The sequence below is a fragment of the Macaca mulatta genome, chromosome 8 (genome assembly GCF_049350105.2).
Source record: "Macaca mulatta isolate MMU2019108-1 chromosome 8, T2T-MMU8v2.0, whole genome shotgun sequence".
Lineage (NCBI taxonomy): Eukaryota > Metazoa > Chordata > Mammalia > Primates > Cercopithecidae > Macaca > Macaca mulatta.
The window spans coordinates 79,422,271-79,447,662 of NC_133413.1; the positions used below are offsets into that span (position 1 = coordinate 79,422,271).

The window sequence follows — 25,392 nt, forward strand, 5'->3', positions numbered from 1 at the left end:
AGAGCTCTGCAGGTCCTGTGTCCCTCCAGGTTATCTAATGGAGGGTTCTGGAGGCAGTGCGTCAGGGATGGATGTTAACCAGCTCACTTTAACAAGTGTGAAACTTTAAAAACAAAAATGTTAGCCGGGCACAGTTACTCACGCCTGTAATCCCAGCACTTTTGGAGGCTGAGGTAGTTGGATCATCTGAGGACAGGAGTTCAAGACCAGCCTGGCCAACATGGTGAAACCCCATCTCTACTAAAAATACAAAAATTAGCTGGGTGTGGTGGTGCATGCCTGTAATGCCAGCTACTGAGGCAGGAGAATCCCTTGAACCAGGGAGGCGGAAGCTGCAGTGAGTCGAGATTGCGCCACTGCACTCCAGCCTGGGCAACAGAGTGAGACTCCGTCTTAAATAAATAAATAAAGCACAAAAATGTTGTTTATAGGGAATATTGTGGTGAACATGTGCAGAGTTGGTGCAAAATTTACATTTAAGCCAAGCTGAATTTTGATTATCTTCTGAGAAGTAAACATAACGTTACAATGGATAGAACGTGGACTGTGGAGTTCCAGAGACCCAAGGTCATATCTCGCTTGGTTTTTAGCTCTAAGAGGTTGGGCAAGTAATACAGTCTCTCTGAGCTTACTATTTTTACTCATAAAACATGTTACATCGACTTTATGTGGTTCTAGGAAGGATTAATTGAGATATGTAAAGTGCTTAAAATGGCAGGTATGTAACTTATTCACAATTGTTCCAGATTCTCCTGGATTCTTAGATTGGAACAGCCCAACAAAGTACACGTTCAGTCAGTCAGCAAATATTTACAGCGTGCCTGCTGTGTGCCAGGCACACTGATGGCATCAGGGATGCAATTACAATGAGACTCAGCCTTTGTCCATAAGGAGTTTCCACTCTGTTTGAGGAAATAATGACACAATCATGAAATTTGGCCATCCTAGGATGCCCACTGCTAGGAGAGTAGCAAAGAAGGCAAAACAAACTGCTCATATATTTTTTAAAATTTTCTCTGCTTTATACAGACAGTAAAATTGAGTAACTTCTCCTCATCGCATGTGGAATTGTTTATTTTGTTCTGTGGGTCAGTAGATTTTGGTAGTCCACCCCATAGTAGTATAACAGCAAATTCTCAGGCTAAGCCAGAATCTGGTCAGTAGCACAGGATGGTTCTTTCATGAAGTTAAGGTCAAGCCATACTCCTTAGTCTGCAGTGGACTTGGCTGGCAACATCAGGCCAAATAGCCTCTCTAGAAATAAGTGATATATGAACATATTTACATTCGTTCTGAGAAATCAGGGAGTATAGTCCCATCATTAAGGACTATCTATCTCTAATTAAGCTTTTCAAGTCAGCTAACTTTAGTCCAAACTCTGGCAGGAAGAGTTATAAGGGATCGTGGCGGCTTGCTGTCTGCGTGGGAACCTGAGGCTTTGCAGAACTGCACTTTTTACATCTCAAACAGAGATAATATTGAGACTGTACATTATTCCCTTGGACTTTGTTTTTTTTTATTATTCTTGTAGACATATCCATTTAAATAGTGTATTATATCTAATAAGTAGACTTCCTTACTAAATGGTCCAGACTTTCCTCAATGGATAAAAGTTGTTCTAAACTCAGCAGTAAAAGCAATTGGATTTATACTTACTTTTCCTATAATCATTCTTAGCAACACTGGCACAGCTGTGATCTCACCATCATTTCTTACAATTATGATAAAAATAAGAACTAGTTAGTTTAGCTTTAACTATTTGCATTTCCAAAAAGAGCACCTGAACTTTTAAAGGAAACGCTCTTAAAAAATTATACGTAGACACATACATACATATACACAAACACACACACATATAAAATATATACACACAGTCCATATTCCTCTTAATCATTCTAACCAAATCTTTGCACAGGTATATCCACGTCACATTTGTTTACCTGTTATATACACATTCATTTTACTTATAGGAAGAAAAAAATATTAAATTATCAACTTAATTTAAAGTTAACATCTACCAATTTAATTTAAAGTTAACGTCTATTAACTAGAACGTATTCCATTCTCATTCAAATCAAAACAACAGTGGAGGATCTAGTCTTTCTTTATGCTGAAGGAGCAGAAATTAGAAAAATGCAATTTTGAGTTTTCTTGTTTATTCACACACCCGCCCCATCCACCCTTATTGTTTCAGTTTCTCCTGGTGTGGTACTTATATTTCCAGCCTGCCAAAAGTGAGAGCTTTCTCAACAGTGAACTCTCAAAAGATTCCTTAGCTGTGAAAGAATTACAGAATGTCAAGAAGTACCTTGTCGGGGTCTACTGAATATACATATACATATGGAAATGAATAAGTGGTGTGTTTGTTGGAATATTAGTCAAAAATGTAAAGAAAGTTATCTTTGATTTTTCTGACTACCCTTCAGATTATCCTGCAGGATGCATGCTTGTTTAAAATTCATTGAATTCTTAAGTAGCATTTTGAATGGATTGATGGATAAAACTATTTTCAAAAAATGATTTAGTATAGCATTGAAAGAACATGCTATACTCACTTCCTAGGCTTAGTGCATCCATTCGTTCAACAAACATCTATTGAGCATTTTCAATGGTAAAATCCAGTGAGGTACTGGGAATCTGGAAATGAAAGATACACTCATTGCTATTAAGGCACTTATAGTATGATGGGAAGGGCAGCTGAATGAACAGATGTTTGTGAAGCACGAAAGTGCTGTGACAGAGGTATGCACGGCATGCCTAGGAGAGGCAGAGGCACACAGAGTAGCCTGCAGGGTGGAGCCTGATCAGGGACAGCTTCCTGGAGAAGTTGGCCTGTGGCTTGATAGTGAGGGAAGTTGCTGGGAAGAGTCATTACAAGACAGGCAGAGGACAGCCCACGGAGGCCACCCACAGGTCAGCACAACTGGAGAATTAGGTGATAGGGGGACCATGATGTTGGAGTGGCAGGTCATAATGAAAATGAGAATCATTTCTCCAGTTCCTAGCACTGTAATTTATAGGTATTGCCTCTAATTATTTCAATCGAAAGCATTCTTAGTTGTAAGGTCTTTACAATTGAAGAAAGAGAGACGTGGAAAATTGAAGTGACTTGCCTCAGAGGCCACACATACCTAATAAATGAGTGTCAGAAAAAAAGGATTCAGACCCAATCTTATGTCCAAATCCAATATTCCTTTTGCTAATTTGGAGCTTGATTTCCTGGGATTGTTGAATAATGTGTTTATATTCTGGAAGCTTGGAGGAGACACTGAATGATTCAAACCCTCACGCCCACTTCTTCCTCCTGGCAGAAATGAACTAATTTATCTGAGCATAAGGCTTTTTGCAATATTATTTATTAAATTCTTGTAAGAGCCTAAAACAAGATTTTGTAACTCACAGTAGGTTTTTTTCCTTTAAATGACTTTATGTATATTTTCTAGGACTTCATTTGTCCATAATAATAATTTACATGAGGTTTAATGTAAACAATTTGTTGGGTTAACCCTGGAATAGCAAAACTAAGAAGTGGAAAATATCTACGTAAGATAACGGAAAGAGAACTGGATTAGGAGTCCAGGTGTGAGTTTAAATCAGCCTCTATCACTGTTTAAATATTTAATTTGCTAGTACAATGGTTGGTTTCATTTCCTGTCTTCTAGAAGACCATAAGTTATGGATTCCTAGCTCTACCTTAGAATCTTCTTAGTCTCAGCTTCTACTTGGAACATCGTCACAGGGCCCACACTCTGTGCCCTGTTTACAGCTGTAAAACAGGAGTATTTCCTTTGCAGGAATATTGGGTGCAGCAGTACATATGCCTGGTCTATAGCAGGTACTGGATAAAGGTCAATTTCCTTACTTTTATTCAGATGATGACACAGTCAAAAGCAAGGTTATCTGAAGACTTTTCCACCTTCTTCTCCCAAATTAAATGCAACAAGGTTATAATTATGAGAAACAAGGGCCAACCTAATTCTATTCCCTCACTACCAATCTGCCTCAATGTAGTGGCCCAGCTTTGGAACTTTAGGAAGAGACCACAACAGAAATTTGGTATGAGAATATGGAGCCACTTCTTCCCCAATGAGGAACCCCTTCTGTAGCCCACTGCTTTACCTTGCCCTCAGGATTTCAGGCAACAGTTCTTTCCTGAAACTGCCTGCTCCTTCTCATATTTTATTACCCCTCTAGAGTAGTGCTCCTTATTTTGAGAAAAAAATAAAAAAGACTGTATCTCTGAAACTTTCATCTGTAAGCCCCAATTTGACTCTCTGAAACAAACAAAAAAATCCCTCTAATTTCCTTTCCATCTTTTAAATCTTCAGTTATACTCTTTCTTTAGGTCTTCTGTCCTTCTGCTGAAAAATAAATAACTTCTTCAACCATTCTTTTCGTGACCTTATTTCTAGACCCCTCTTTATTTGCCACCAACACACCAAATGGAACCACAATGCTCTAACCTGATCGACAAAGTTCAATTCACCCATTAACAGCCTGGAGGAATTTGCTGCACCTTTACTAAAGATGTCTGCTTTTGAAATAGCTTTTTGGTAGCTTCCAGTGCATTTCTGGTGCACACCAAAGTTGTAGTTAACTAAAATTCCCTCCTGCCCCCTTTTTTCTTTAACACTAACTACAATGTGGCTATGTTTTTATAATCCTGTGTCTACGTGATTTAAAAAAAAAAAAAAAAAAAAAAAAGCATAGTAGAGTATTTTGCAGTTAATTTCACTGGGCTAGTTTCAGCTTCCTGATAACTTTGAAAATTTGTTGTTGTACATTTTTTTAAATCTCACCATCACTGTTGAAGCTCATAAAAATGGTCGACACTGCTCCCACTCACCCCCTTGGCTGCGGCACACTGCATAATTCCATGTGGTGGCCAGTGATAAGTCTGGTGCTTGGCCAAGTCAGTGATTAAAGATTCTCTTAATTTTCTAAAGTAACATTATGTATGGAAGGGGCCTTGATTAGCTTGATTTGTGTCATCTCGGAGCTTCAAAGGGTATCCTACAAGAGTAAAGAAAACTCCCAAGAGACTTGTGATCTTTAAGAATATCAAGGTTGCCGTTTCATAACTTGACTTTATTAAATTGATATATTTAACTAACTGGCAGTGACCATAAGATGATTTACATTTTACTTTCAACCTGTAATATTGGTATGGGTTTCAGATGGGGCTAAATAGTTTGGCTCTGAAGTTTATTGTCAAAAAGCACCCAAGATTTTAAGTGTTTATCTGAATTAACATTGAAAGCCCATAAAATTAGGCTACACATGTTATAAGAATTATTCTGTTCTCTTGAAATTTCTGGCTTTTAGATTCCCAGACTTGGCAGGAAATCTTTTTGGCTCCTCTGTTTCTGATTTTAGCTGTTTTCACAAAATGCAAACACATGCAAAAACATTGTAATAAACCTCAGTGTTCAGTCATGTTCAGTAAGACCTCAAAAGATGTTTGCTTTGAACTGGGTTCTAAAGATGGGCATACCTTCGTGAGAATAGAAGATATCCTCTTACTCTCTATGAAGTGGTTTGGCCTTTTCGGGGGCTCAAAGTAAGCTTTGTTCTATAAGGCACATTATATTCACTTTTTGGACTAAGAATTAACAGAGAAATTTCTTCCTATAGAACATCTTGGGGCTCTTGTAGTCCCCAAAGGGGCAAGGGTTTTAGACCATGAAGGAAAAGCGGTATTGCATCAAAGAGACTTGGAACATCGTCACAGGGCCCACACTCTGTGCCCTGTCTTAGATGTAATGAAGCATTGGAATTGTGGTTCATTAAGTTTCTGGGTCTGGTATCACTCTGTGGTTTTGCCCTTACTGATTGGTCTATAAAGTCTGTCCTAGGCATCAATGAAACAGATTCCTACTGGATAAATTCTCCTTGGAGTGAGAGGGATTTTTTTATTTTTATTTTTTTTAGTTCATGCTGCAATAGTCTTGGACTAAACTCCCAATGAATGAATTTGTAAACGAAAATTTAAGACTAGGCTGAAGGGGTTTAGACAATGGTATACTCTTTCATTAGTGGAATGTGATTGCAGTGATATCTTTCGCAAGCAGCTAATTTCACATCCTTTCCTAACTTTGTTTCCTTTCTGAGTCTTATCCATTTTCCCTGATAATGATGCTGCCTTCCTTGGAGAGAACTTTTGACTTTGATTTCTTCTCAAAAAAGCCATTTATTCTGATGGGTCTGAGAGTGTCTTTGTAGTAAGCAATTCAACTGGATCTCACTCTCTTTTTTTTCTTCTCCTCTTCTACCTTAAGTTTATTTTTGTTCATCTGTGTTTTTGGGTCATTCTCCAACTCAAAACAAACATAGTCAATGTTGAAAATGTCTTTCTCTGCTTCATGTTCATACTCAATTTTCTGTTGATCCTATATAGATCTAAAATATGACTTCTCCCCCATCTCTTGCTACTAGAACATCCCCCATTCTGTCATTTTGAAATATTCAACATTGTTACAAAAAGTCTTTGTCTTTATGTCTTCTGATCACATCTTCTATCTTTTGTATATTAAATTAGAAATTTGCACTTCATTCCTCATTCATTCAAGAACTGCTTTGGAGAGATTCAGGTACCAAGCCCTGCACTAAGTGCTGTTAATGGTAAAGAGATAGATATGTCCACCGTAAAAGAGTTTCACTGGTTGCCTTAGACTGACCCAAGGCTGTATCTCTCCCCATGGATGAGGAGTCTATGGGATCAAGGAGATGTATGTGCTAGAATCCCCTTCACTAGAGATCCCAAGCCTGCTCTCTGGACCTGCACGGGCCTTTTTCCTCAGTCCATCATTCCCTATAGCTAACTCTAGGTCTGAGGAGTGGGCAAGAGGCAGCTGTTTTGGGGATATGTGGACAAGCTTGGACATACAGGTACAGATATCCACATAATGTCCTCACAGAGCCCCTTGTGGCGCAGTGTAGGGTGTGAGGAGAGGGGACAGGGGGACAGGGAGATAGAGTTAGAGGTTAGCACTTCCCTGCTGCTTTCTTTTTTCTGCCAAATTCTGGTGCAGAACTTGAAGGAATACAAGAATTCTAAATTTGAAAATGGCCTTCTAAGTCTGATAGAAAGTCAAAATACAGCTTATGTGATAGTTTGTTGGCAGTGCAGACCTCTGTTTGACCTCTTGGCCCAGGCCTTGCAAATATTAAGGTTGGGTCTGTGGAGTCAACAATGTAAGACAGATCACTTCTACCAGAGCAGTCAGTGGGCAGGTTTTTTAATAGTGGGGAGTCAAGACAGCACATAGCAGAGTTGGGTGAGGACCACACAAATGCGTGGGCCGGGGGAGTCTTCCTCCAACAATAGCACTGGAGCTGAGACCTGCCAAGTGTAAAATCTTACCAGGTGACATCAGGAAGAGGACGTGGAATGTGGAAAGGAATGTCTGGAAGAGGAAAGGAATGCCAAAGGTTGGCGGAAAGGAGGCAAAGAAACAGAAGAGACACTGCCTTTGGGGGCCCTCAGGGTTTTTCAGTATGACTAGAGCACTGGGAGCTTCCTAAGATGAAGATGAATAGATAGTCGGGAACGAGGGCTTGCTAAGGATGCTGTCTTACTCCCTTGTCTTAACAATTTCTCAAAGTGTTCCTTTATTAATCAATCTTCCATTCATCCATAAATTTACTCCTGAAAACTTATTTGTATATGAAGCCATTTGGTAATTTCCTATCACTGAAAGTACAAGATTCTTCTAAAGAAAGTAACACAAAAATAAAAAGAGATAAATGAAGAAGTAGCATCTGATTTCCTTCCTACCTATATTATTAAAGTGTTAAGCATATCCCTCATTTTTGTACCTTTCACAATATTAGGTTGTTTTTTCCTGTCTTTCATTCATTATAAACTTCCTAAATACTAGTACTAACGTTTATCACAATGATTTATGATAACGACAGCCAGGGATTTGTCCTTGTCTTCATTGCTTTGTAGCCAGTATTTCATTTAATTCTCATAACAACCCCTGAGGAAAATGGTGTTATCACCATTTGCAGATGAGAAAATGGAAATCAGGGAAGTTATGTAAACTTGCCCAATATGCATAAGCATACATGGCAAAACTGGAGTTTGAACACGTTTGTTTGACTCCAAAGCCAGTCCTCTTACTTTTCTAGGTGACACCTTTGCACCTTCTGACAGTACATAGAGTCTAGGCCATGTCTTAGTCTAATGACCAGCCCACATTAAGCAAAAGAAATAAGGTACATAAACATAAGTGGTGAGTTTGGACCCATCAATGGAAATCACCTTTCAAAGTGTCCTAGAGACTGTAGGTAAAACTCCAGAGTTAGTAATTATAATAATTTGAATAAATTAAAATCCCCTCTATTTTCTGATTCCAAGTCTCTTCTTTTATATATTTGGAGGTCACTTCTTTTTCTTAGACAATTGATTATGCTTCTACACATTTACTCCCAGCAAGATACAGCTTTACTAGTGACACTGTTAATGGTATCAGCTGCCAAGTTTATGACAGTCTAGATGATGTTCATTCATGCATTTTGCTAATTTGGTTGGAACCTTAATTCTGGAGATAGCATTTTCTCTAAATCACTTGTGTAATTAATTAAAAAATAGAAATTTAGGCCCCTTCAATTAAATATGTTAAGGATTAAAAAATATAATTTTGAATTTAAATGTACTTCTATATTATAGGACCTGAATTTGTTTACAAGTCAGTGAAAAATAATTTTTCTTACGAAGTTTGCATTGTTCTGTAACCTTTTAATGTGTATTAAGTAATGCAAAGGTGTCTGAAATGTGAAACTGGTTTTTTGGTTGTTAAATGAAAAAAAATCACAGACATATGTTAAAAGAAATAAACATGTAATTACTTGTGTCCATGCATCAGTTAGAGAAATGTTTCCCTAAATATAGAGAAATGTCTAGTAATACAGCTTATCTGAAAAATCAATCACTTTTTTAAATTAAGGAAACATGAGCCAAAAACATGAGAGTCGTAAAATATTTGGTATTGCATGAGCATTGGTTATCAGTTTTTTTTCCATGTTTCTATCTGAGTCACAGTTCAGGAAATTGGTCACCTTAGTCATGTAGTCATTTTGCAAAGACACAGGTTGATTTAATTTTAAAAGAATACATTACATGTTTGGTTTAAATTATGTGACTCATATTCATATTTCACGGAACTTAGAGAATTTATACAGGTACTTTACAGATTCCAAAGTGAAATCTATTGATTTTTTTAAAGAGCTTAATGGAGGAGAATTTAAAGGCTTACTTCAAAAAGTAAAAATCAAAATTGCTAACTGATTTTTATGAGGTCAGTGTTATAATTAGATTAGTTTAAGATTAAATCAAAATAATAAGAATGTCATTTAACTACTTCTGCAGATATATAACCAATAATGATTACCACTTTAGACCAAAAGATTTGGATCAAAGGGAATAGGCACATGATCTTGGAGATATAGCCAACAATAAATGGAGATTTGTAAAATTCACTCTAATTTTTTAAAGTTTCATTTGGACTTTACAATTATGCCAGTAAAAGTGTAATTTAATATTAGAAATAGTTGTCTGTTTATATTTAAATATCTTTTATTGCAAGATTAAACACAAATAGTGAAAATCACTCAAATAAAATATATGAGTTAATTACTTAATATAATGAGAACACCACTGAGGCCAAGAAATGGTATTTTTGAGGCCGGGCACAGTGGCTTATGTCTGTAAATCCTGGCACTTTGGGAGGCTGAGGCGGGCAGATCACCTGAGGTCGGGAGTTCGAGACCAGCCTGGTCAACATGGAGAAACCCCGTCTCTACTAAAAATACCAAAAATTAGCCAGGTGCGATGGCATTGATGGCATGCACCTCTAATCCCAGCTACTCAGGAGGCTGAGGCAGGAGAATCACTTGAACCTGGGAAGCGGAGGTTACAGTGAGATGAGATCGTGCCACTACACTCCAGCCTGGGTGACAGAGCGAGATTCTGTCTCTAAATAAATAAATAACACTTTGCCAGACAACTAAGAAAACCTATCAGTATTCCAGTCACAACCTCTACTTCCCACTGCAAATAAACTCTATTCTAACTTTTACAGAAATAAACTACTTGCATTTAAAAAATAGTTGTATCACCTAAATATGCATGCATCGACCCCAAAGTTAACCTTGCCAATTTAAAAATTCTGGCACATCCTTTAAGTTTTTTCAGTCTATAGGTGCCTCCTCCATCCCTTGCATTTGCTTACAGTTTATCTGTTAAAGAATACAGGACATTTGACCTGTAATATTTCCACAGTCTGGATTTTACTACCATTATATTCTTGGTGCAATTCAACGTGCTCCTTCGGTTCTCTATATTTTTCTGAAAATTATCCAGAAATAAAATAAAGCTCCTCTTTGGTATGACCATTCATTCATTCATAAATGCATTCATTCATAGAAATGGGATCTCACTGTTATTCAGGCTAGAGTGCAAGGGCACAATCATAACTCACTGTAACTTTGAACCCTAACTCCTGGGCTCAAGCAGTTCTCCCACCTCAGTCTCCCAAGTAGCTGGGACTACAGGCATGTGCCACCACACCTAGCTGGCATGGCTATTTAATATCTGATTGTTTCTCATTTTATCATCTTAGCAGCCAGTGATAATAAATACTGATAGCTATTTATTTGGTGATATTCTATTCTATCATTTCTTTTTTTATTTATTAGGTGGAATACTTTTGTTAAGAATCCTTTCTCTCACTTTGGTGAGCCAGTAATACAGTTCTGGTAGGAAAGTAGGGTACTTGCTTGATTTCTCTTTTTTATTTACCAGTGTTCAAGATAACGAATCATTTCTCTATTAGTTTCTGAAGATAACTCTTACTTTTGTTAAACTTAGTTGATACATCACAACACATGACAATTATTATCATTGCTAAGCTCAAATCTTCCCATCTTTGGCTCATGAGAGCTCCTTCAAGTTTCTTTATGAGTCATATTTTCAGTGCCCCTGGTAGTCTCTGATAGCTTACTCGCTATTGGGTGGTACAGGATGCGCCAAGCTTATATTGTGTATTTTCTGCCCTACACATGGAATCAGCCATTTTTTGAAAATGGCTGATTTTTTTTAAAGTCTTAGCTTATTTTAGTAAGAAGTGATATTTCAAGGTGCCAGTCTGGTCACCAAGGCTGCTCATTGCCCTTGAGTGTGTCATTATTTCTGTCTCTTTTCAGGGGACAGTTAGTTCACATCAACACTTTTAATTCAAATTAGAAAATACTAAGACTTTCATTTAACCTCCTTTCTTGTATCTTTACCTCCTCTTTTTTCCATACGAACAATTCTGGTTCTCTATGATAAAGTGACTCTAGAATTAGAATACCTCATAATAACTCGTTTTATTCCATATTACATGCATGGTAGTCTCAGAACAAAAATACTGATACATCTAACAATATGGATACTGAAAACAAATTATTTGCATATGCTTTCACCATTCTCTTGCAATTTGTAAGAGTCATATGAAATTCGCAATGTCACAGGATATAGCCTCTGCATAATACATTCTCTTCGGCTGTCACGTGGTCTTTGTGCAAGCAACTGCATGTTAATACCACCAGTTCTCATACCTAGGCATTTTGGCTTTCTAGAGCTCTTTCCCTACTAGATCACTGGGTTCACACTCTTTTTTTAGTTTCTTAAGTATATTACTTCATTCTTCTTCCAGCATAAATCACTGCTATAAAAGTCTGATGGTAATATAAATATTTTCTCTTTAAAACTCATGTGGTCTTTTTTGTCTAGATCCTTAAAAGACGTTTTTCTTATTAAAAAAATACAATCGATTTGCTAGAATATATCATGTGGTAGTCATTTTGATTCATTATTGTCAGGCATGTAGTGCAGTATGTAATTTCTTTTTTTTAATTTCAGGAAAGTTTTCTTGAATTAGAACTTTTTGCGTAATTATTTTCCCTTGCTTTTTGTTTTCTTCCTTAAGATCTTCTGTTATCCTTATATTTGGTCTCCTCTGCCTATCTTCAATGTTTGTCACTTTCCTTAAGATTTTTTTTTAAAGAAAAACCTTTTTTTTTTTTAATTTTTAAACTTTCCCTCTTTTTCAGTTTCTAGTTATTTTAAGGCGTTATTTTGGTTTGTTTCTCCTTACGGTTTTTGCTTTTAGTCTATATTTTATTATTTTTTAAAAGGCCATTTTGAATCTTTTCATATTTTAGTATTACAAAGGTAATACTCATTCATAGCATTAAATTTCAAAAAAAAATACACATATTAATATATATTTTTCTCAGTTCAAGGTGAAAGTTATATTCAATAATTACTTACAAACTCGAAGTAATCAGCAGTTTCTTCAGTGAGTTTATTGCACATTCAGCAACAATATCTATCCACCAATTTTTAAAGTGACTTAGCTCTTTTTTCCTACTATTTCCTACTACAAACTTTATGATTTGTATAGATTCTGTGTACATCCAGAGTCAGCTAAGATCTAGAATTTGTTTTCCTTCATTTATTTATTTTTCAGACGTTTAATTTTTATCTATATCGCCAGACCCTGTTCCCAGATTTGGAAAACAAATATTAATTAAAAATAATTTTTGCCCTCCAACAACTCACAGTTAAGTAGAAAAGATGTAGAAAGTAACCAGTGAGCGTGAAATGTACTCTGATAAGGATAAGCATAGTCTCAAGGGAGCACATGAAGATTTGAGTGAGGGGAACCGGGGATGGCTTTCTGACTTGAAAGACAAGGTAGAAGTACAAGGAAGAAGTTCCCAAGTAGATGGGGGACAGGAGAGAACTGGCAAGTTTGCAGAGCTGTACATGGTTTGCCAAGGCAGGAGACGGAAAAACCAATGATGAATAGGTCAATAGTGGTACACATATTTACCAAATAATAATACCATACTTTCCAGTTGCCAAAATCTTTCAAGTTTTTAATACTCTTTTTAATTCATTATCTTATATAAAACACAACCCTCTGGTTCTATTGTCAATACCTCATAGCTGAAGAAACCCAGCTTCAGAAGAAAAGTTGTAACTCTCTAAGATATAATGGCTAATAATTTGCTGTTTTGACACATTAAAGCATTTTAGAAAGAATGAATGAATACTATTTTTTGTACATAATAGTGAAATAATATTATTTATTGATGTAATCAACAAATATTAAGGAACATACATGTTGGCACAGTGACTAGTTCAATGTTAAATGGATCTTTCTAAAGTCAGCTGACCAATAATATATACTTTAGTCTATTTCTAAGTCCATGCAATTACAAATAATTAATAGTAGCCATTCATTCTTACAGTTACATTCTCTCCTTCTGTCCCTTTTCTTGTCCAACATCCACTGATAAAAGTCACCACTCTTCCAAATATGGAGCCCCTTTTTCCTGGCTTTGCCCTCCCACTTTTTCACATGGGAGTGAAGGAAAGAGAAAAATAAAAATGGCTTTTTTTTCAGCTAATAGTCACTTTTGAGAAAATAGGAAAGAACACTAAAATGTCTTAAGTCATTCAAAATTTAACATTCTTAGTGTTACATTTTAGTCATTAGTCACATAATTGCTCCTTCTCGTTTTCATCCTTTTAAGGCAAAGGCATTAACCACTAAAGGAACTGTTTATCTTAACATAAAAATCTTGGAAAAAAATGATACTGCAGAATGAATCAACATTTTATCTCAAAATGCCACTGAGTTTTTGTCCTTAGCAATGCTAAATTTATCAAGTATTTTCTCTACCAGTAAAGGTGGTCATTTTCAGAGAAATGTGGTCTGTGTTGATGCTATATTTATTTGGAAGATTGTGGGCAAATTTTCAAAAACATTGTAAATAATATGGAAAAACATTGGTGGTAACTAAACAGAAACAGTATCTGGCATATATGTAGGTCTGAAAACAAACGTAACAATGTATTGGATACATCAATAATTTCAAAGACTTGAGCTTTCCAAAAATTTTTGAGTTTCTAAACCACTGTACCTAGTTTTTCATTAATTGGAAATAAATCACTGCCTGTTCTTTTGGACATGAGTAGTAGCTGCTGCCTATAGAGGTTGTTGAGTTCAGAAAGCTGAATTTCGATCTCTTCATCATCTATCATAAATGTGGTTACTCTAGGTAATAATGCAGTGAGAAAACACAACATATAACCATCATATTAGCAGCTGCATTACAGGAAATTATAGTATGAAATTAGGAAGTGATATAAGACGTTGATATCTCTATATCTGAATATAGAGCACACATTTCAGTGAGTGGTATAACTGGTGTTCTTCATTGCAATGCTTGTGGTTTCACATATTTCTTCAGTTGTGTCTGGGCCTTTACCCCAAATTTTCCTTCTTCCTCATGTGAGTCTTCCTCCTTAAGCAGCTCATTTATCTGGACTAATGACTAAGACTTCAGGGCTAGACCCTTTTTTTTTTTTTTTTTTTTTTTTTTTTTTTTTTTTTTTTTTTTGCTCAGGTGCTATTCGCTCCACTTTGTCTCCTTCCTCACAGGTACGCAGAGGCTACAACAGTTCCCCAGCCCATTGGAGTGCTCAATACATGTGTGCTAAAAAAAAAAAAAAAAGAAAGACTAGATGTCTTTCCTCTGACTTTTTCCCAAAGCATCTTGATCTTACCTGTGGCAAATAACTTTTGCTTTGTATTCTAATCACTTGTATATGTGTTTTCAAAGTAAACTTTTTATAGTAGTAATTAGCTTTTGTTCAGCTCTTTGTCCCAACACCTAACACAGTATATGGCGCACGACAAGTGCTTAATAAATACCTGTGGAAAAAATGATGGGTGAAGTTTTATGACCCCCTTGGGTTAGAAATGCCCTGGCCGTTCATATCGAGCTCCCATTCTTCCATGGGTTCCAAATACCTCAGGTAGTTCTTAAGAGAGAGTGCTCTGTAGGTTAGAATTATTGTTTAGTTTCCTTGGAAAACAGATGAAAAGAAAAATTATTCTGGTAGAAGTAGGTTTCTGGAACTTTTTAAAAGAGAATTAACATCGGCAGTCTAGACATATGATGTTTGTGAATAAATGTACCCTACACACAAGTGCCAGTCTGTTTGCATTTTGTCTAAGAATTAGTGAAAGATGAATAGAAAATACTTACTGATTGAAACAAGAGAAGCATAGTATAATAAAAATGGCAATGGATGGAGGACGGTGTGGTTCTAGTTCTACCTCACTCTCTACGATTTTCCATCTCACTGAGAATGTTTCCTTAACTATAAAATAACCAGGGGGACAAAAAGAGCCTTCATCTCCGACAGCCATCATCCCATGCCATATACTAAGCAGTAATCACATCAGCCTCTTTGTCCCCCTTTCCCTGAGTTTATAATACATTAATATTTTCTAATTTACATTTAAACACTTATCTCAACTGTGATTATATTAAAAACTCATAAGTGAAACCATATTTCAGAAAGACCTTTTCTTTCTTTCTTTCCTTTCTCTCTTTCTTTTCTTCCTTCCTTCCTTCTCTTTCTTTGTTCTTTCCTTCTCTCCTTCCTTCCTTCTTTCCTTCCTTTCTTTCTTTCTTTCTTCTTTCTTTCCTTCCTTCCTTCTTCCTTCCTTCCTTCTTGTTTCTCTTCTAAGACATAATTTCCATGTGTTCTTTCCTTTTCCTCCTACACATGCCCCATCTGCCTCTCCTTGTATCTTCTCCCCCTCTTTTTTTTTTTTTCAAAGGAAATTGCATTATGGCATTTTTTATTCATTCCCAGGTAATTACCAAATATTATGTTGCTAGGATGACTTGAAATTTAAAATACCAGTTCTTTAAAATTAAGAAAAGGACAACTGAAACTGATAGCTTTGTGCTTTGAAGGGGATTTTATTTCATTAGTGATCCCAGTGAGAGGGAGGAGGGAATGCTGGCATTTCACTGGTCCGGTGTTGGAAATGGGGAACCTGAGATAGACTTATTGGATCAAGTCTCTTGACTGGGGCCATCTCTTCTGACCCTACGAATCAGAGATCCTGATGCCTTCTTCTTTGTTGTGTCCACTTGGCCTTGTGCCACACTTGCATTCTTCAAAATGTTAGTTTTTTCTCTATTTTCCTCCAAGAGTGTTTTTGTTTTTGTTTTTTTAAATTTTTACTTTTTCTTTTGGGATGGAGTCTTGCTCTGTCGCCCAGGTTGGAGTGCAGTGGCACGATCTCGGCTCACTGCAACCTCCGCCTCCCAGGTTCAAGTGATTCTCCTGCCTCAGCCTCCCAAGTAGCTAGGACTACAAGTGCACCACCACGCCTGGCTAATTTTTGTATTTTTTTTTTTGTAAAGACAAGGTTTCACCATGTTGGCCAGGCTGATCTTGTTCTCCTGACCTCAAGTGATCCACCTGCCTTGGCCTCCCAAACTGCTGTAATTACAGGCATGAGCCACCATACCAGCCCCTCTGAGAGTCTTTTGCTTTATGATCCTGATTCATTGGTGTCACCCATTTCAGTGACTTTTGAATGGCAATTACAACTAAACTGGTTGTATGGCCCTTGAAACAAATGGTATTGTGTAGGTTTCTCCTTTCCTGTGGTGCAGATATGACACTGACACTAAGGAAAGAAGCAAGACTGTCAAGAAGCTTGCTTTATTTATATTCAATCATTAAGAAAACCCACGGTCATCACCAGGTCTTAGCAGAAGACTGCAAATATCCAGACAAATGGGAAAAACCACGCACTCCAGCTCCAAGGAAACACATTGCCCTCTTCAGTGAGCTCCCAGAAACTGCTCTCCAGCATCTCTCACTGTTAGTCCTCGGATGTGCAAAGGCCAACCAGGCAAGCCTCCCAGGCTGGCTGCTCCAGAATGCACATCTGTAACTCCGAGCAATTTGCCGCATTCTCTTACTCCTAGCCACCCAGGCAGAGGAGAAAGGATGATTAGCACACAGAGGATTGACTGGCTCTGTCATGAAAGAGCCCATGGCACTCCCAGATTAGTTGTCCGAATGAGGGTGAGACAGTGTGGCAAGTTCACCTCTAAGAAACAGTTTATCTGAAATAAGTTCTCAGCTTTCTCTGTGTGCTTTGAGTTAAATTCCTCACAGCTTGAGGGATTTATATGAACTTAATTTTTCCCAATAGTTCATGCTTTAAGCAAATAGAACTATCTTATCTCTCACGATCTTATCCATTGAAAATCCTACAAGCTTGGAAGCATCTGGAAACATTTAAACTACGGCATATTAACGTTTTGCCAGTAGAAATATGATTTAGGAAGAAATATTACCACCTTTGTGATTTAACCTGGGATTTCTAAGTTTTGGGGAATACCAGCATTTTATTTCTAGCTCAATTTTTGTTTTGACATGTGCATGCCTCCTCCTGTCTTCCCCCAAGTGCTTGCAAGAATACATCACAATTTTTTTAAAAAAACTATAATGAATTTAATTGTGTATGTTTTAAATTGTTGTATTTCAGTGACATAGAAGAGTGTCAGACTAGGCCGAGTGTAGTGGCTCACACCTGTAATTCCAGCACTCTGGGAGGCTGAGGCAGGCAGATTACCTGAAGTCAGGAGTTTGAGACCACCCTTTCCAACATGATGAAACCCTGTCTCTACTAAAACAACAACAACAACAACAAAAATAAATAAATAAATAAATAAAATTAGCTGGGCGTGGTGGCCCATGTCTGTAGTCCCAGCTACCCTGGAGCCTGAGGCAGGCGAATCACCTGAACCCAGGAGGCGGAAGTTGCAGTGAGCTCAGAAAAAAAAAAAAAGAGAAGAGTGTCAGACTAGAATTCAGTACACACAATGCTCCTCCTTTCTCCTTGACTTAGAGCACTTCACTCTACCCCTCTTGGCTTCAGTTTCCCTAAGTACTAAATTGGCCTGAGGTTGTCTTGCCCTCCATGAGATAATATATGTGTCGGTCATTGGAAAGTTATAAAGATTCTGTAGAAACAAATATAAACTTTTAGCACATTTATTTAATTATCTTTTAAAAACATACAGTGTCCTAGAATTTATAATTTCATGATATTTCAGAATTTATTTCCAAACGTCTCTCGTCACGGAGTATAAAAGCTTAACTTATCCAAAGCACCAAGTTGTTTGACAATTTTAATCACCAATGTTAGATGAGTTTGGGATATATGTTTAATTTGATTTTATAAATTTCAACGATTTGAATCTGATTACTAGTGCTCAGTGAAGTGCTAGTAAAGACACAGATGATGGAGAATTCACTAATTACATACTAATAGGTTAAGAAAGACTTAATCTAAAGTCTGGATATAAAGGTTAATGGTCTGTCCTCTATCTAAAAAATATTTTTAAGTCCATGTTTTAGATCCTCACACATTTGTAGAATATAGAATTTGTGACTTCTTTCCTTAATCTAATTATAAGACTCTATTTATAACATTAATAACAGAAAATGTTATACAATTTGTTTAGCATTCTGTTCCAAGATTTAGTTAGTTACTCTAGCTGCTCATTTGTTAACATGAATTAAGATCCACATGAGATCATGCCCTTTGCAGGGACATGAATGGAACTGGAAGCCATTATCCTCAGCAAACTAACACAGGAACAGAAAACCAAACATGGCATGTTCTCACTTATGAGAGCTGAACAATGAGAACACATGGACACAGGGAGGGGAATAACACACACTGGGACCTGTTGTGGTGGTGGAGGGAGGGCAAGTATCAGGATAAATAGCTAATGCCTGTGGGGTTTAATACCTAGGTGATGGGCTGATAGGTGCAGCAAACCACCATGGCACATGTTTACCTATGTAACAAACCTGCACGTCCTGCACATGTATCCCATAACTTAAAATAAAATATATTCAAAAACTTGAAAGATTTATTGTTGTTTTATAAAATTTCTTATCTTTTTCAAAGAGTAAGAAGTTGGCAAACTAACAATCCCACAAGTATCAACTGAAAAGGTGGGAGAATAGCAAATACTTGATGTTGCTCTCAGATCTCACTCTCCATGATTCTTTCATTCTTTTTTTCTCCTTCTCCTGACCTTTTCAACCCTCTTTCTCTTTACCTCTAGGGAGAAGCCTCCAGTGGAGCTGGACACTCACTGAAAAACTACATGGAAGAAGTGAGTTTTAAGATTGCTTTATAATGTAGTCTGAAATCAGTCTATGATACAGGATGAAGCACTCACTTGGGCTTTCTCCATCTGCCTGTAGGGTTTCTAGTCTGTATGTGTTCAATGGTCATGTCCACAAAAACCAGAAAATAAATAATATGTTAGCAAAACTGTTTTTGGTTCTCATTGGGAGAAAGATACTGTATATCAGTTCAGTGACCCTGAACATTAAAGTAAAACTGCATAAACCATGGTACTAATATATATTTAGATACACAAACATTTGTTGATGTTCAAATAAATGAGAATCACGTAGTTTACATTGGAATGTACACAAAAAAAGACACAACCATTGTTCTTATTGAGAAAACAACCTATACTAGGTCTGGATCCATTCATGGGACAAATGGTCATTGGGGATGATATTCACACATGCCATTATGCAAAGGGCTATCCCAACAATTAAACATATGGTAGATTTCACTTGGAAAGTTTTTAAACTTCTGGGTTTATTATTTTTGGAGATATCCAAGGGTCATCTGTGTCATAGAACTTTGGACTGATGGGAAACTATTTCGGAACTCTCAGAGAAACCAGTGGGCAGATCTCATAAAACTTGGCCTGAAGCCAGACCACCGTGGCCACTAAATTAGCTATCTAAATCCGCTACAGGTGGAGGGAACTGGGCAACAGTTTGGTGATGTTAAGAATCGCCTACAAGGATTTTGTGGTTGCCCAAGTTCTTGGTTCAGCATTCCCCACTTAACAGTGGATCTGTGGGTGATAGGCCACCTCCACAAGAGGGATGGCTGATGCCTCTTGTAATATGTTCTGTCTAGGTCTAACCTCATGTTCCCACCTGGAGAGCACTGAGGAGCTGGGCCAAGACATGGGCTGCCTACTGATGATAGAACTTAAGAATAAGTCTTATTCTAATTTTGTAGTTCTCGTCCAAGAAAAACAGGCTTATTTTCTTCATAATTACCAATGTGCAATGTAAATGTACACGTTGTACACAAGTGTAAATGCTCAATGTGGCAAGAAGGTTGAGAATTTGTGCCTTTTCACTTAAAGTACTTAAAGGCTATTGTTCCTCAGACTGTGGTCCTCTGACTACAACAATGCCATCATCAGGGGGCTTGTAAGAAATACAAAATCTTGAGGCTCAGCCCAGACCCAAATAATCAAAATCAACATCCTAACATGATCTCCATTTGATTCAAAAGCATCCTAAGTGCCAAGAAGCTCTGCTGTAAAGTGTCTTTTCCAACGTTCTTTCTAGGGAGTAACTGTGTGCATCATGAAAACTCCCAATTTTGTTTAAAAATCTCCAATTTCATATAAAATAGGTGAAGAGAAAACCTTTATAAATTTATATCTTGCTTACTCATCTACTCTCAATAATAATTTTTTGTCTGAAATAAAATACATAAAATCTCTCCAGTTTTTGAGATTCATTACTCGCTTTCAGTTTGAATTTTGCAAAACATGTGAACTGCCTTTCTTAGGGTTCAGTGTTGCTCAGTATTTTCATTTATTATTGACTTATACTGAGATTTTAGCTCTCTCTTAAGCCAACAGATGACCATTCTTTACAGTAAAACTAAGACCTTAATTAGTAAACTATTAACTTACTACTAGTTGGCTTTTCTCACAGACAATCCATTTATGTATTAGAAAATATATATGTACTTAAACTCTTCTCCATGGAGAACATGTTTAGAATGTGAGCCATAACATGACAGTCTTTTGTCTTTTCTCACTCAGGCTTTTATCTCACTTTTTCTTTTTTCTTCATGTTAGTAGAAATGGTAAACAATAAAAAAGAGTATTTATAAATGTTAGAAGCATTGAGGCTAAAACTGAGCTAGCAAGCATTTGCTTTTATTTAGTACACAATGAAACTCAAATAAACCATAGTGTTTACATTTTTAATATATTTAACATTTCTTACTAAAGTTTGAACAACTCTTTGCAGATTAAACTCTCTTTTTTTCATCTAGTTTTATAATGAGACAGAATCATAACCACATGAAATTAGACAATTTTGTTTAGATCTGAATCAAAACTACAGAGATGATATGGTATTCTCTAAAAGTAAAGCTAAAATGGAGCTTTTATTCAACATCTTCTATTTTTTAATGTATTATTTGACTAAGATTTGTGGTTTTGACCAAATAAAAAATGAAATATTTTATAATTGCCTACATTTCTTTGTCCTCAAAATAGCCCAGATAGTTAAATTTTTAAAAATATTACATGCTTTTTACATCTAAGACACTTGATAACTCAAGGTGGGAATAATTTTACATCATAGAAATCTTAGTTTTTGGATTACATTAACATTCATTTAAAAAGTATATAATTTAAAATAACTTATCAAATTCAATCAGTTCCAAATCTATATTGTCATAATTTTTGTAGAGAAGTTAATCCATTTAAAATATCACATTACCAGGACCAAGCTGGTGGCTCATGCCTGTAATCCTAGAACTTTGGGAGACTGAGGCAGGAGGATTGCTAGAGGCCGGGAATTCAAAACCAGCCTGGGCAACATAGTGAGATCCTGATTCTACAAAAAATAAAAAAAGTTAGCCAGGCATAGTGGCACACACCTGTAGTCTCAGCTCTTCAGGAGACTGAGGCAGGAGGATTGCTTGAGCCCAGGCGTTTGAGTCTGCATTGAGCTGTTATCTCACCACTGCACTCCAGCGTGGATGACAGTGTAAGATCTTGTCTCTGAAACACACACACACACACACACACACACACACACACACACACACCCCTCAGATGAGTAATTGGTAAGCAGTGTAGTATACTGGTTAAAAATCCCTTAATCATTAGTGAAATGTAGTAATTTAAATATATATGCATCAGGTAAGTATTGTCAATTTAAATGACTAAGAAGTCACAAAGAACTAGACTGAAGTCAGTGATTTCATTTGAGATTCCTCACACCCTTAGGAAGTTAGTTGGTGAGGGCCAGAGGCAATATGCATGGGAGTACGAATTTACTGGCAGTGTGGCAGCTTCACAATCTCTCAGTATGTCAAACAGAATTAAAAGCACCAGACAGGTCTTTTCAAAGCCTGTTGAGGTTGGCTTTACCAGATGTGCCATCTGAACCAGAAAGGGGATCAATTCTGTGCATCACAATATCGTGGAATCATTTTGGATGCCAGTTTTGGCCTGCTTGTCTTGTTTCTCGTGTGTAGTATTCTGCTATCTGTGGCGTAAAGAAGTTTCAATTCTACTTCTGATGGAGAGTGTATGACATTATTCCCCGTAATCAATAAGAGAAAAATTACTTTTTATCATTCATGAAGGTTTACTTTTTTAAATTTTAAATAATTATTATTAATTATCATAGTTTTATTTTACTTAGAAAACTGAGAAATGAAGACCTTTTTTCAAGAAAATCCTGTTTTGCCACTAACATTCATTAAGAACAGAGACATGCTAAATCATAACTTTTAAAAAAGTTGTAACATGGCACTCAGACAGATATAAAATGAATATATGCGAAAGATTTATTTAACTGATAAATTAAAGAGAGAACAAATAAAGCATTCCAATGAGTTCAAAGAAGAATTAAACCCTCACTTACATAGTCATAAAGGAATGCTGAAATGACATTATAAATAGTTGGAAAAATTGGCAAATTTAATCACTATCCGTAGGACAACAATCTATTGCATTCCAATGGACACGATTTGCACTTATATGGACAAGAAGCATTTACACTGCTGCCATTTTCTACAAATTCCATAGTTGTAAAATAGCTAAAGTCAATGAAAGTTCCAGAGCTTCTGTAAAATCAGATAACTGGAAGGGCATGCTCGAAAAATGACTTGTTTTTCATTGATAAACCCAATCATCTTTTGGTTTTTTTCCTACATCTTTTACAAATTCATACTACAACTTCCTTGGAAAGAAAAGCCACCAAGTGGAACGAGTTGGAAAAGAAGGTGAAGTACAATCCCAATATATAGTGTAGGAGAGGAAAATAGTCAAATAAATGTATTTAAGTATTTTGCATTTACTTTGTAATGTTTTTCACAACCGATCGTATTTTCATAACTTCGTTATTACTCTATCTCTTTTATTTTCCCAGATTCTATTAATTTATACTAATAGTTCCTAATCTTAAGTAACTTTTACAATTCCCAAAATAAATAGGCTTCATAAGTATCAGTCACTTACAAATCCCCCAGCTCATGCCTGTAATCCCAGCACTTTGGGAGGCCAAGGTGGGCAGATTGCAGTCCAGGAGTTAGAGACCAGACTGGGCAATATGGTGAAACCCCATCTCTAAACACACACACACACACACCCCATGGATAATATGAACCATTTCATTAACAAATGCAAAAAGAAAGTTATTTACGAACTTTACAAATTTAGCTTGTACATTATATAAAGGGAATTTCATTTTAATGGAAGTGATTTTTAATGGAAGGATTAATTCTTTGGCAGTGGAAGCAGTCCATTACATGTATCCAGAGCAGAGTGTGACTTTGTTTTATATGTACTGTGCTTCAGGGAACCTTATTTTATAGGGATTCCATGGTTATAGAAGTAAAGTTAAAGTGATTAAACCATTTTGAAAGATGGAAACTGATGTTTTGTGCATTAGTGACATACTAATACCAAATGAAAATAAATACTTAGTTGATTCAGAACTAAAGTAGCCAATGGTAGAAGTTTGAGCAAAGAAGTAAAGAAGTAATTTTTTTTTCTTGAAATACACTGAACTTTCAGGGCCACATATGATAAATCACTGATTGGTTGCATTTAGAGAATCTAAAAATAAGCTCTTCATGTGGATCAACAATGCTGTTGAAGTCTGTAAAGCACTTATTATGTTAGCAGATAGAATAATATATTGATTCAGAACTAGCAACCATTTTCCATGTGATAAATATCACTATTTCCCACCACTCCTAATCCCTGTACATTTGCTATCATTATGGTGAAAGTGTTTTAGAAAAAGAATGAATAGCATTTCTTCTAAAAGTAACACAAAAAAGTTGCTCTTGGGAATATAAAAACGTTTGTACTACACTCAGATACAGTTTAATATTCTTATGGAAAATGTATATTTGAATAAGTTGGCAAAGAGGGACGCGTCAGCTTTTGTATTTTAAAATGTTCAAGATTTTAGCTCCTTGACCCCATCAAAAAGAATTATATGTAGCCTTATGGGCTGAGCTTTAGGCATACATAGTGCTGCCTGTTGGCACTGATAAAGTGAACAGGTGCATTATATTACTAGCTCTATTCCAGGGGAAACCAAAGTAAAACATTTAAATCATCCATTAACAGTAATATTTGTACTATCTTTATGATTCCAATAATTCAACATTTTAAAGTTCTTCCCAAACTACATATTTTACCAAGTTCCATTTGTACTTTATGCAATTTGCATTAAATAGAGAACAGTTGAATGCTGCTTATCTGTTCAGGAATAAAGCCATTAAAACCAAAAACCAATCGGTAGTATTGCTTAATATTCTGAACTACTGTGGGAAAATAATAACACAATTGATTTATTACTCATATCTTTTTCGTGAAAACAAATTTCAGTATTTCAATCCAAAAGCTAAATAACTAAAATATTTTAAATTAAAAACACTTTTTCATGATCACTTTAAATTTTTCTGTTTTAAAGGAATTACTTCAGCAATTTCATTTTCCCTTATGTATCCAAAATGTCTATTTTTCATATTTCTTCTTTGAACATCAGAGACTGTGTTCCATTTTTTAAAAACTGCAGCTGTGTGATTTCCCTCTCTGTTAAATAAACATTTCTGAAATTTTACTTCTGTTATCTTCTACACAGCTACGGAATTTTAAATCCACAATTTTTTACACTTATGCTATTTTTTTGGTATAGCTCAGCAAGACCAAATTTAGTAATTAATAAATTTTTAAAAAATCAAGTTAAGTCCTTACAATAAACACTAAATGGTATATTCCAAGATTGAGTATCTTTTTTTTTTTTTTTTTGCTGACTTTTCCTGCAATAGCCCGTCTAGTGCCTCTCACCTTCTGCTATCTAAAGCAATCCAGACCTAGATAGATACTACTTAGGAAGTACAAGAGATCATCTAATCTGGTAACTATCTCATTCTATCCCAAAAGAGAATTTTACATGCCTTGGATTCACCAGGATAAAATGCTGTGCCTTCTGACCCCTGGGACAATGAGTTTCCACTGTGGAGCCTATCTTCTCATATGATAGGAATTTAAGTTTTAATCCAATTAACAGACCATTTTTAAGAGCTGCTTATGCTAAAAACCTTGTGCTTTTATTTTTAAAATGAA

General features: G+C 36.2%; 1 protein-coding gene across 1 annotated transcript in view; it reads left to right on the top strand.

Moving 5' to 3' along the window:
* Nucleotides 1-25,392, top strand: part of C8H8orf34 (chromosome 8 C8orf34 homolog) — a 494,601-nt gene that overhangs the window by 426,130 nt on the left and 43,079 nt on the right. Inside the window, exon 11 of the mRNA XM_015145533.3 lies at nt 19,021-19,071. Within this exon, the coding sequence (XP_015001019.2) occupies nt 19,021-19,071 (51 nt within the window). The remainder of the gene's footprint in view (nt 1-19,020; nt 19,072-25,392) is intronic.